Here is a 12,171-nt window from a genome sequence, read left to right on the forward strand (position 1 = left end):
CTAGCAATGCAGAATGACAGAAGGCCTAGAAGTCAATTGGGCCACGTACCAAACAGATTGCTTGAAATAAGAGCTCAGAGAAAAAGGAATTTATGGGCAGTGCCACCTCAAGATGGAGGAATGTATGCACATTCTTTTTCAAAGCCAAGGTAGGCTGGCTTAAGCAGTGTTTTCTCAAGGAAAGACAATGATGGCACTTTGGGCAAGGCAATCTTTCATGATGTTGCATGTTCTTTGCATAGCAGAGTAGACACATACCTGCCCTCCCCTCTCAAGTCTTTTTAACAACTGAAACACTTGCACACATTTGCAAACTAAAAATTCCTGGCCTAGGAAATTCGACCATCTCTAGTGATTTACAGCTACCACAGGAACTAACTATAAGAACTCAGATCTAAAAATGACTATGAGAGGAAAAATGGGTGGTTGTTATACTTAATAAATATTAGAATCATCTACTTAATAAACTTAAATAGTATTCTGAAGCCTTCTTTCCTGATGCCTCTGTTCTAAAAGGTATAGCTTTTATTTTGTTTTTACCTATCTTTAACAATTTCTAATCTTCTATCTTTAATTTTTCTACCTATACTTACAATTTAAATGATTTTTCAAAAACCAGGTTTAAACTATATTTCTTGTAAGCTTTATTTATGGATGAAATGTCATTAATTAAACCTTGGAAATTTATACACTAAGTTACAGTCTTTTGCAGAAATTACCCCTTTTATGGCCCCTCCAGAAACACTGACAGATTATGGACACATGAGAAAGGTGGCTTTTAGGAAAAGCAAAGCGGCCGACTTCATTGTAACGTTAACCAAAGTCCTCCGTCCTATGCCTCTATTAACCAATCATTACTTCACATCCGCATTAATACCATTCCAAATCATAAATCAGGTAAAAATTATAGGCTTCCATTTGTATTTCTATCCACTCTAATAAACATAAACTTATAAAGACTCTATCTTATAAGGAAATACCTCAATAGAATTAAAAATACATAAATATACTACAAGAAGCAATAATGCATGGTTTACCAAGCATACTGCCAGCCACCAGGATATCGAAGAGTGTGTCTGCATAGCGACGATAATCTAATCTTGAGCCTGTAGAGTCCAGAAATTTGGCTACAGCTTCAAGGTCATCACCAGCCTCATTAAGCCCCTGGACAAGTGTATCCCTGAAGACTGTGGGTTCGAATTTCTCTTTTTCATCTAAAATAAAACAATTCAAAATAACAGTCAAATAAATAAATAAATACTGAGAGTATAACAATCAAAACTTAAATTCTATTTTATCTAAGATAGGAAAAAACATCACAGAGCATCGCCAAAGAATGTAGGAGAATATACAAATATAAACAAACCAATAAAGATGGTGGAGGGGAATAAGAAGGGATGTCTCTTTTAAAATAAGTTACTGCAGGCCAAGTGTGCTAGCTCACGCCTGTAATCTCAGCACTTTGGGAGGCAAAGGTGGGTGGATCACCTGAGGTTAGGAATTCGAGACCAGCCTTGCCAAAACAATGAAACCCCGTCTCTATTAAAACTATAAAAAATTAGCTGGGCATGGTGGCGGGTGCCTGTAATCCCAGTTACTTGGGAGGCTGAGGTAATCACTTGAACCCGGGAGGTGGAGGTTGCGGTGAGCAGAGATCATGCCATTGCACCCCAGCCTGGGGGACAAGAGTGAAACGTCGTCTCAAAAAAATAAAAATAAATAAAAAAGAATTTATTGCAGAGTATTTAAATATTTAATAGATGCAATGAGCCATATATGTATATCTACAGCTTCAGGACACATGTGCTAAACTTTTAGGTCTCATGATCTCTTGACACTTAAAATGTACATTTATAATTAGGATCCCAAACTTTGGAACTCTAATTCCAAAGTTTTGGATCCTAATCCAAAAACTCTTTGGAATCCTAATTCCCAAGCATTCCAAAGGGAGTTTTTGTTTATGGAGGTTCAATCTATGGATACTTATTTTAAGAAATTAAAACAAAACATCTTATGTATTTATTTAACAAAAAAATTAGTGAGAAGGATAGTATTGTTTTATACTCTTGCAAATCTCTTTAATGATCGTACATCTTTAAACTCTAGAAAACTCTTCTGTAAAATTATGAGAGAATGTGTGAAAGATGTGAATAATATATTGGTATCATTATAAAAATGGTTTTGATTTTGTGGGGCTTCAGAGGACTGACAGGGATATAGATATGATACAATTTTTTTTCCTTAGCAAAGTGGATAAGACAAATACAGAGCAATCACAAAGGCACACATGAAAAGCATAAATGAGCTGTCACAGTGAAATGGACACATGAACCTACAGAAGTAGTTTGGTGTGGTGACTGGAAGTTTGGGTTTGGAAGGAGTTTTGGTCTAGACTCTAGCAAAACTTTGTGGAAGGTCGACTTGGAGCCAGGTCTTGAACAAAGCAGGGATCATACACTGTTGATAAGAAGTGAAGATCACAAACTACATGTCAGATTTGGTGGAAAAAAATTAGTGGATTAAAGGTAAAGTGTCTGTAGTTCAACTCAAAGGACATCACCTTTTTTGCCTACACTCATGGAGAATAACTCTGGATGTGAGGAGAGAGGAACAAAGGATAAACCCAAAACTTCAAAAGAAAAAATCGCATCATAGATATCTCTAGTGGTGAAAGATACTGCAACAGAAGTGGGAGGGAGGGAAGAGAATATTACAAAAATATTTCATAAATAAAGAGTTCTTAGAAATAAAAAATATGATAGAAAAAGTAAACAACTCAATGGAAGCATTAAGAGAAAGCTAAGATTATCTTTCAGAAACTAGAAAAAAGGTCAAAGACCTAGAAAATAGTAGCAAAAAGAGTAGAAAAAGGGCAGACCTGTCAAATATCAAAAAAAAAAAAACATCTAACAGAATGAGAAAACAAAGGAAAGGAAATTTTTTGAAAAATCTCAATAAACCTCATAGAAATGAAAGATTGTTTCCAAGTACATGGCTGTCTGGGAACCCAGCACAAAGATTGAAAGTAGATTCACACAAGGTACATTGATCACTGTGAGATTTCAGAATACTGGGAACAAAGCAATTATCTGAAGTTTCCGGGGCAAAAAAAAAAAAAAAAAAAGTGATATGTAAAAAGTATCAAGCAACTCAATTGCTCGACAGAAATACGAGACACAGAAGACATTTCTTCAGAGTTCTTAGGGAAAAGTATTTCCAGCCCAGAGTTCTTGTCAATGTTCAGCCAAAAGAAAAACATTTTTTTTTTTTTTTTGAGACAGAGTCTCACTCTGTCACCCAGGCTGGAGGGCAGTGGCGCAATCTTGGCTCACCGTAACCTCCACCTCCTGGGGTCATGTGATTTTCCTGCTTCAGTTTCTCAAGCGGCTGGGACTACAGGTACTAGATTTGTATCTTCAGTACAGACAGGATCTTGCCATGTTGCACAGGCTGGTCTCAAACTCTTGGCCTCAAAAGATCCACCGGCCTTGGTCTCCCAAAGTATTGGGGTTACAGGCATGAGCCACTGTGCCTGGCCCAGCCCAACTACTAATCAAGGGTAAGAGCAATATGAACATACATATACTGAAACACCCAAGGCCTCAAAAATAGATAATAACTGAAGAGTAAGTCATGAGACCCCAGGCAAGAGGGGAAAAACAAGACAGGCAATAGTACTCTTGTGGATAATGGTGAAAGGACATTTAAAGCTTTTCCTTAAGTGTTTTGTATTAAGAGATTTATACAACAAAGGGAAAGGTTAGAGTTGTCTAATTTTAAGGCACAGAAAACTAAGCCCCACCCCACTCAAGAGATAATTACATTTATTAAATCGAGCGATAACAAAATAATGTTATTTTTTAAAAATGCAGTCATGTCATAGTTCAGCTGTGAATAGCATGTACAAAGTCACAAAAATATAAACCCTAAACATTGGTGTAGCTGAAACTATGATACAATGAAAGAATAGAGAAGGACAGGAAGTATGGGGGTGGGGAAAAGTGAGCAATGAAAGAGAGCGGAATCATCATTTTCCATAGTAGAAAACGTGTATTTAATATCTCCAACAGAAAAATCAACAACTAGCCATACTATGTGCATGCATAACTTTGACACAATTAAAAGCTACATTTTAAAACCATACAGCAACTGCCTAGTTTGTACTGCTTGTAAGTGGTCTAACAGAAGGGCTGGGTTGTAAGTGGTTAACCCTAGTCACATCAGCATGAGAACGAGAGAAGAATGGCATTCCCAGTACCAGTCAGAGTCACGCAGCGTGAGATACCATAAAGACACACATAAATTAACTGGGACAATATTCATCATGAACAAGAGATAAAAAGTCCTTTTGATGCTGTAAGCAAAACATTATGCAGTCAAGAACATGCAAATGGTGACTGCAGAAAAAATATAATTAGGGTCTTGTTGTGTAGAGGGGGAGGAAAACGGATAGGAATTCTAGAGGAATACATTAGGTGGAGCAGGAGGAGGGGATAACTGTGTTTCTACACAAAAGGAACCCACTGACAAGCACAGAAAACTTCACCTCCCACTCAGGGTCTAGCCAACAGGCAATTCTCCTTCCCTGTTGAAGAAAGATATTTTCTTTCCTATAATATGAGAATGGTAGAAGTAAAACAACTACATGCTGTTATATTAAGTCTTGTGACCAGTTTCCAAAATCAAATAAGGTCATTCCCACAAAGGCCCTACAACATGGTTGGATGTTGATTCAGGTGGTAGAACAGATTTTGATGATTTGAAAATTACAAATGGAGGTACTGGGAAATGTAAATGGATAAATGAGGAAAAACCCAGACTATGCCAAGAATCCAAGCAGAGGACTTTGTTTTCAATTTAAGACACAACTTGAAAACTTGTTTGTAAAAGGATCTTCATCCTCCCATTCCAAAAGAATTACCAGCAAAGAGAAAAAGGAAGATAGCATACTACAGCCAAGGATATTTCAACAGTGAGCAATAAGGGTGGTAGGTCAAAATGATTACTTACAGCTTGGGAATCTTAAAAACTTATGATGGACCGATACGACTAATAATTGTTTTGCAGGCTGAAAAAAGCTCCCAGCTGCTAAAACAAACTGCCCATCAAAAGGACTAGAAAATTCCTATATAAGAAAATGGAAAGAACACTAATGGAAACTTGAGAAACAAGACAACATTGGACCTAAAGAGTCTTTTTCATCTGAAAGGACAGTAAATGTAGTTTGTATTTTATTAGAGGACAGTCTAGCAGAAATACTAACAAAATTCGAATGAAAATATGCCATTGCTTCCTTAGATTTCCATTTGGCAGTTCAAGTCTCCCTTGAAGTGAGAAGGATATAATTAGGGGTCTCCAATTTAAACTGTGCTGGTGAATCATAATTGTGATACTCAAGAGTTAGTCATAATAACCCTGTACTGACACAGAGAAGAAATGGGCCTAATTCTGACACTCAAATATGCCTATACGTTAACTAACTTGCTTATTGTGGGAACTACAGTAACTAGTTAAAAACACATTAGTGAAGTAATATAACAGCAGAACCTATATCCCTTTCTGAATATCACTGAGATGTAGCAATGAATTTTAAAATCACATATTTTCTTTTTTTCCTGTAAAATCAAATGTATTTTCTAATTTTATATATATATACATATACTCATATTTGCACATATATTTCAAGATTTAAAGGTTTACTCATTTAGTTATTAACACCACTTACTATAAAGCTAAAAGTGATTTAAAACCAATATTACATGGCTGGGCACAGTGGCTCACCATGCCCAGCCTGTAATTCCAGCACTTTCGGAGTGCTGGAATTCCAGCACTTTGGGAGGCCAAGGTGGATGGATCACTTGAGGCCAGGAGTTCTGAGACGAGCCCGAGCAACATGATGAAACTTCATGTCTACTAAAAATTACAAAAATTAGCTGGCTGTGGTGGTGCACGCCTGTAATTCCAGCTACTTGGGAGGCTGAGGCACAAGAATCGCTTGAATCCGGGAGGCAGAGGCTGCAGTGAGCTGAGATTGTGCCACTGAACTCCAGCCTAGATGACAGAGTCTAGATGACTCTGTCTCCAGCAACAACAACAAAAAACATTATTACAGAGCTAAAGTCTCAGGGAGAAACCTGAGCGCATGGTCATGCTGAATGCCTGCAGTTTGACCTTTTTTTCTCTCTCTTGTTTTCGCTAATTGTAATCCAATTTTTCTAAAAATGTGCAGAAAGACCAGTTTGATTATTAAATGTTTCATTTAGCAAAGCATAATCCAATTGCTCACGGGAGAAATTTTCATCCTTTCAGATTTCCACAAGCCACAGTAAAAAACATAATTACTTTGGAGAATATATCATAAGCGAGATGTATTTCATAAAGGAAAAGAGAATCTGATTAGAGTTCTATTACATAATGTGTCCTGCCATGACGTTTGTATTTTACTGCTAAGCAATAACGACAATGCAATAAGAAATACACTGTCAGTACTAACTTGGCATGCAGGAGCATTCGCTTTGCTAGGAAATGTTTCAAAGTGAAGACATATCTTCAGAAAACAGCCTATCACAAGGACCTTGAAATATCCTCAGTAGTAATTTTCCCCAGCTCTACAAAATTGCTAACCACTTATTTGATGTCAGCCCCTTCATAATAGCAAAGAAAAGTTAAGGATGAGAAATCATCAGGAGGCATTTCACTACTAAGAGGAGCAGAAAATGAGGTTGACTCCATTTTTATTCCCCCATCAGGAGTGTGGCACAAAATGGCTCAAGTGTTGCTTAAATCCCCAAGAGATATGAGTTATATAAATCCAGATCAACTGGCAAATAATATATATTTCTCAGTGGCTCTCCCTGAGTACTCCAACAGCACAATCTTGACCACCAAGTGATTCAGAGGCAAACCGGTTCTGAAGGAGAGGAAACTTTCCGGTTCTAAACTGAAGACAAACTGTAAGGGCCAGTTTACTCGCTGACTCACGTCTGCTGTTGTGCAACACATTCTGAGGCCCTCTCTTGAGCTCAGTTCCAGTGGATTAGCGTCACACTAATAAAGATGCTTGAGCTGGAGATCCAGCTCCGAGATTAACACGATTCCCCAGGGGCAGGCAATAGCAAACGTTTCTGTGCCTCATAGCTGGGCATATATTGGCTATTATCACAGGTTTCTGAACCATATTGTTCATTACTGATAAATCCTTTTAAAATCATCCATGTCCTTTTTTCCAAGACTGCTTTGAACAATAAGACAATGAATTCTGGTTAGCACTTTGTGTTTGATATCCGCTTCCAGATGGCAAGGGGCAATGCAGTGGGGCACAATTTGAAAGACTAAGATGAGGACTAAATAGAGAAGTGGCTCAGGTTATACTTGCACTTACTCTTTTTATGGGGATAGGCCAGAAATGAAAAAAATAGAAAAGGGAGAGTGCAAAACAGAAGAATTGTACAAAGTATTTTTTGGTTAGTTAATTTTTTTATTTTTATATTTTACTTTGAACATGAAGCTTCCCAGCAGACAGCACACAGTTAAATTCAGTCTTACTGCTTCCTAGTGACTCTTACAAACACTTCTGATCCAAATGATCTATTATATTGCAATTTCTTTTCTGTCTACATGACTAGACTTGTTACTTAAATGGACATAGCATTGCAAGACAACACAGGCTGCTTAGCAGTGACTGCCAAAGGCATATAAAGTCAGTTATCAATGAAATAATTTAGTCCTCCAAGATCATTACATGGGATTCTGCTCCAACATCTTTTATCTTTATACATACTACCTTAAATATTTTTCAGTAATTCCCTTCAACTTTATTTAACTTAATCACTCATATCATCTTTCCTCTTTGAAAAAGTTTCCCTATTGAGTTTCAGTTCAGCATTTTTTTTTTTTTTTTGAGATGGAGTTTTGCTTGTTGCCCAGGCTGGAGTTCAATGGCGCGATGTCGGCTCACTGCAACCTCTGCCTCCCGGGTTCAAGCGATTCTCCTGCCTCCGCCTCCAGAGAAGCTGGGATTACAGGCATGTGCCACTACGCCCGGCTCATTTTGTACTTTTAGTAGAGACTGGGTTTCACCATGTTGGTCAGGCTGGTCTCAAACTCCCAACCTCAGGTGATCCACCTGCCTCGGCCTCCGAAAGCATGGGATTACAGGTGTGAGCCACCAAGCCTGGCCCCAGTTCAGCTATTCTTATATCCAAGAGGACCTCTATATAATTATGCAAAACTGACTAAATATGAAATCATGTTTAAAATATCCTTGGCTTGGTGTGGTGGCTCATGCCTATAATCCCATCACTCTGGGAAGCTGAGACAGGAACACTGCTTGAGCCCAGCTTCAACAACATAGCAAGACCTTGTCTCCACAAAAAAGTGGTTTCTTGGGTGGCTGAGGTGGGAGGAGCGCTTGAGCCCAGGAGGTCAAGTCTGCAGTAGCTGTGATGGCACCACTATATTCCAGCCTGGGTGTCAGAGCAAGACCCTATCTCAAAAAAAAAAATAAGCCAATAATTAATTTAAAATAAATAGGTGGATCACAAGGTCAGGAGATCGAGACCAACCTGGCCAATATGGCGAAATCCCGTCTCTACTAAAAATACAAAAATTAGCTGTGCATGATGGTGGGCGCCCATAACCCCAGCTACTTGGGAGGCTGAGGCAGGAGAATTGCTTGAACACAGGAGGCGGAGGTTGCAGTGAGCCGAGATGGTGCCACTGCACTGCAGCCTGATGACAGAGTGAGACTCCGTCTCTAAATAAATAAATACATACATACATAAATGTCTTTATACAGGCCAGGTACAGTGGCTCACATCCACAATCTCAGCACTTTGGGAGGCCAAGGGAGGAGGACTGCTTGAGGCCAGGAGTTCAAGACCGTGTCTGTACAAATTTTTTTTTTTTTTTAATTAGCCAGGTGTGGTGGTGTGCACCTATAGTCCCAGCTACTTGGGAGGCTGAGGTGTAAGGACCACTTGAGCCCAGGTGTTTGAGGCTGCAGTGAGTTATCATCACACCACTGCACTCCAACCTGGGTGACAGTCAAGACCCTGTCTCTAAAAAAATGTATAAAATATTATTTACACAAAAAGAATGCTAAGATGAACGTTATAAAAGAAAAAAGTCACTCACACAAATAGAAATTTCAGCAGTCATCATCAACATGGGTCTATAACTACCCTTACCACAATGAAAGACACTTGAAAATATGGTTTTTAAGGGGAATTTAGGGCAGTAGATTTATTTTGACTTCCTCATTTCTGAAAAATTAAGAAACTCTTCAATATCTCACTTCCTAATTTACTTTTTATTTTATCATCTTTGCCATCAACGTTTTCATAAAACGACAAAGAAAGCAAAAATCAAATACAATGCTAACGTCAAAACCAGTGAAATTCACCAATTGCCTTCATAACCTCACATGAAAGTAAGACAACCTGAACAGAGATATCTATCCCATTCTGTAGCGTAGGCCAATTAAATAACTTGTCCAAGAAGTAACTAGAAGTTCTATGGTTTCACTAAAGCACGTCAGATTCTACACTCAGAGCTCAAATGAGTAGAATCAGTGAGGTTGGGGGAAACAGGAATCATTCAGCTTCTTCTCCAATCTTACATTTTGGTTACAACTTTAAACACACACACACACAACCTACCCCTTTTCCGAGTTTTGAACCGCTGGCCTGTTAGCACTGGCTTCTGATGCTTATTCATAAAATTTCTGAAAACAAAGAAAATAAAGATTACGTATTTCAAATAAGCAGTTTATATGAAAAAAATATGGGCAATAAATTTGGTTGAACATATGTTTAACCTCTCTCATTACTGAATATGCCTTTTATTTTTTAAATTGAGACAGTCTTGCTGTCGCCCAGATGGGAGTGCAATGGTGTGATCTCAGCTCACTGCAACCTCCGCGTCCCGGGTTCAAGTGATTCTCCTGCCTCAGCCTCCTGAGTAGCTGGGACTACAAACGTGAGCCACCACGCCTGGCTAATTTTTGTATTTTTAGTACAGACGGGGTTTCACCATGGTGGCCAGGTCTTGAACTCCTGACCTCGTGATCCACCTGCCTTGGCCTCCTGAAGTGCTGGGATTACAGGCATGAGCCACGGCGCCCGGCATAAATACACTTTTAAAAATGAGATCTAATTTTAACTCAGACTAGCCAAAATTTTAAAGTTTACCAATACTCAGTGTTGGCAAAGGACATAGGAAAAACCACCACAGACACCAACTTTGATGTAAAGGTTAAACTCCATGAAATACTTTGAGGAAAATTTTGGTGAGTATCTATAAATATTTACAGGGGCATAACCTTGGTCCAGCAATACCTTATCTGGAATTTATCCTATAGTTATGTTCACACAAGAATGCAAATATACTTGTATATGTAAAAGGATTTAGTTGCAGCATTGTTTTCAGTTGCAGCATTGTTGTATACATAAAAATGGAAAATGAAATGTCCTCAAATAAGCTGTAATGTAGCCACCAAGTGGGACACCATGAAGCTTATGAAAGCATGAATTAGATCTAACTGTACTACATTTCTGATCCTGGCTACCTTTCTGACTATATATGTATATTCAATACACATCTTGTCTCATCGCTCATTGAGTTCCAGTCACATTGATCTCTTTGTTGTTCTTCCAATAGGCCAGATAAGGTGTGGCGTCTGAGGCTCTGTTCCTGCCTCTCTTTCAGGAAAGATCTTCCCCAGCTGTCCACATGGCTATCTCCTTGCAATCATTCAAATGTATCCCTGAAAAGGGAGGTCTTCTCTGACCATCTCCACCAAAGTGGCCCATTGTCAATAGCTCTCCTTACCTAGCTTTATTTTTCTTTAGCAGTGCCTGCCATTTTATTATTATCTCTTTGTCTAGGGTCTATACCCCCAATGAGTGTAACCTCCACTAGGACAGGAACCTTGTAGGTTTTTATTCCATAGAGCTCCTTTAGCTCCTCCATTCTGCACCTTTTACATTGAGCAAAGTATAAACATATAATAAATACTTTTCAAATAAGTTGCTGGACTGATATGGAAAGATGCTCAAGGGATAATGATAGTGGAAAAAAGCAAGCTGAATAAAAGAATGTAAAGTATTTGGTTATAAGGAGGGTATATAGAATATATGGTTTTCTACGCAACAACAATTTAAGAAGGATAAAGAAACTATTAATAATTTTTTTATTTTTTGGTTTACCTTAATGGACAGGGATTTGAGTACTTCATACTATTTTACTGGATTTAATACACAATTTAAAAAATGTAATATTATCTTTGAAAAAATGTAAGGCCTGCTCCACAAGACTTCTTAAAAATTGAGAATATGCTTGTTGATATACATATCATAAACTGAAAGTATGTCTAGATTGCTTCAATTATGAAGGCCAAACATTCAATATAACATGCATTACTCGAGCAAATTATTTAATTACCTTCCAAAGATTTTAGCATTCATTTGAAAATGTCTAGATTTCCTTAATTACTTATGCCAGCAAACAATAACAAATTTACATTATTCAAGTAATTTAATTACTCCTGAAAGTTTGTTTAAATCCTAAAGAACATGAAAAAACTATTTATGTACCAAATATTCCTTCTTACTGCATAAAAGAGAAATTTGTAGCTTCACATAATAAAAAATCTGTTTATTATTGAAAACTTCAAGTTAATCATTATTTTAGAAGGGAAACTAATTAAAAGTCACATAAAAACACAAAAAGTAATTACATGGTTTGAGAAATAATTTTTATCAACCCTATAAAATAAAATGAACTTAATACATCACGCTTCGAGATACAAAGGTTATTAAGCCAGAATCCATGCCCTCGAGAAACTCATTGGGAGGGATAAAATTCAAACATTTGCAACACAATGTAATAGTTCAAACAGTAGAAACACAGACCAGTGCAAGAATAAAGTGATTGCTTATGTGTATGGGGCAACAGCAACATATTGAAGTCATTACAAATTCTATAAACTTAATCAATGAATTCTCATTTCATTTGATGGATGTTGAAAACAGAGCTTCTAATGCATCATTTATATTCACTGCAAAAGTTTCATTCAGAAACTTTCCAGCTGGCATTATAAACAGATTCACTCTGGATCAGCCAATACTTTATTGTTGCAAAAGTGATGATGATATACATATTATTGTCTCC

At 37.6% G+C, this 12,171-nt stretch overlaps 1 protein-coding gene across 6 annotated transcripts in view; it reads right to left on the minus strand.

Moving 5' to 3' along the window:
• BZW2 (basic leucine zipper and W2 domains 2) overlaps positions 1 to 12,171 on the minus strand; it is a 59,906-nt gene that overhangs the window by 31,222 nt on the left and 16,513 nt on the right. For all 6 annotated transcript variants that reach the window (XM_045388893.3, XM_005550052.5, XM_005550056.5 and 3 more), the window contains exons 2-3: positions 9,660 to 9,724; positions 1,038 to 1,214 (exon numbers count right to left, since the gene is read on the minus strand). In XM_045388893.3, the coding sequence (XP_045244828.1) occupies positions 1,038 to 1,214; positions 9,660 to 9,717 (235 nt within the window). In that variant the 5' untranslated portion in view covers positions 9,718 to 9,724. The remainder of the gene's footprint in view (positions 1 to 1,037; positions 1,215 to 9,659; positions 9,725 to 12,171) is intronic.

This window comes from Macaca fascicularis, chromosome 3 (genome assembly GCF_037993035.2).
Source record: "Macaca fascicularis isolate 582-1 chromosome 3, T2T-MFA8v1.1".
Taxonomy (NCBI): domain Eukaryota; kingdom Metazoa; phylum Chordata; class Mammalia; order Primates; family Cercopithecidae; genus Macaca; species Macaca fascicularis.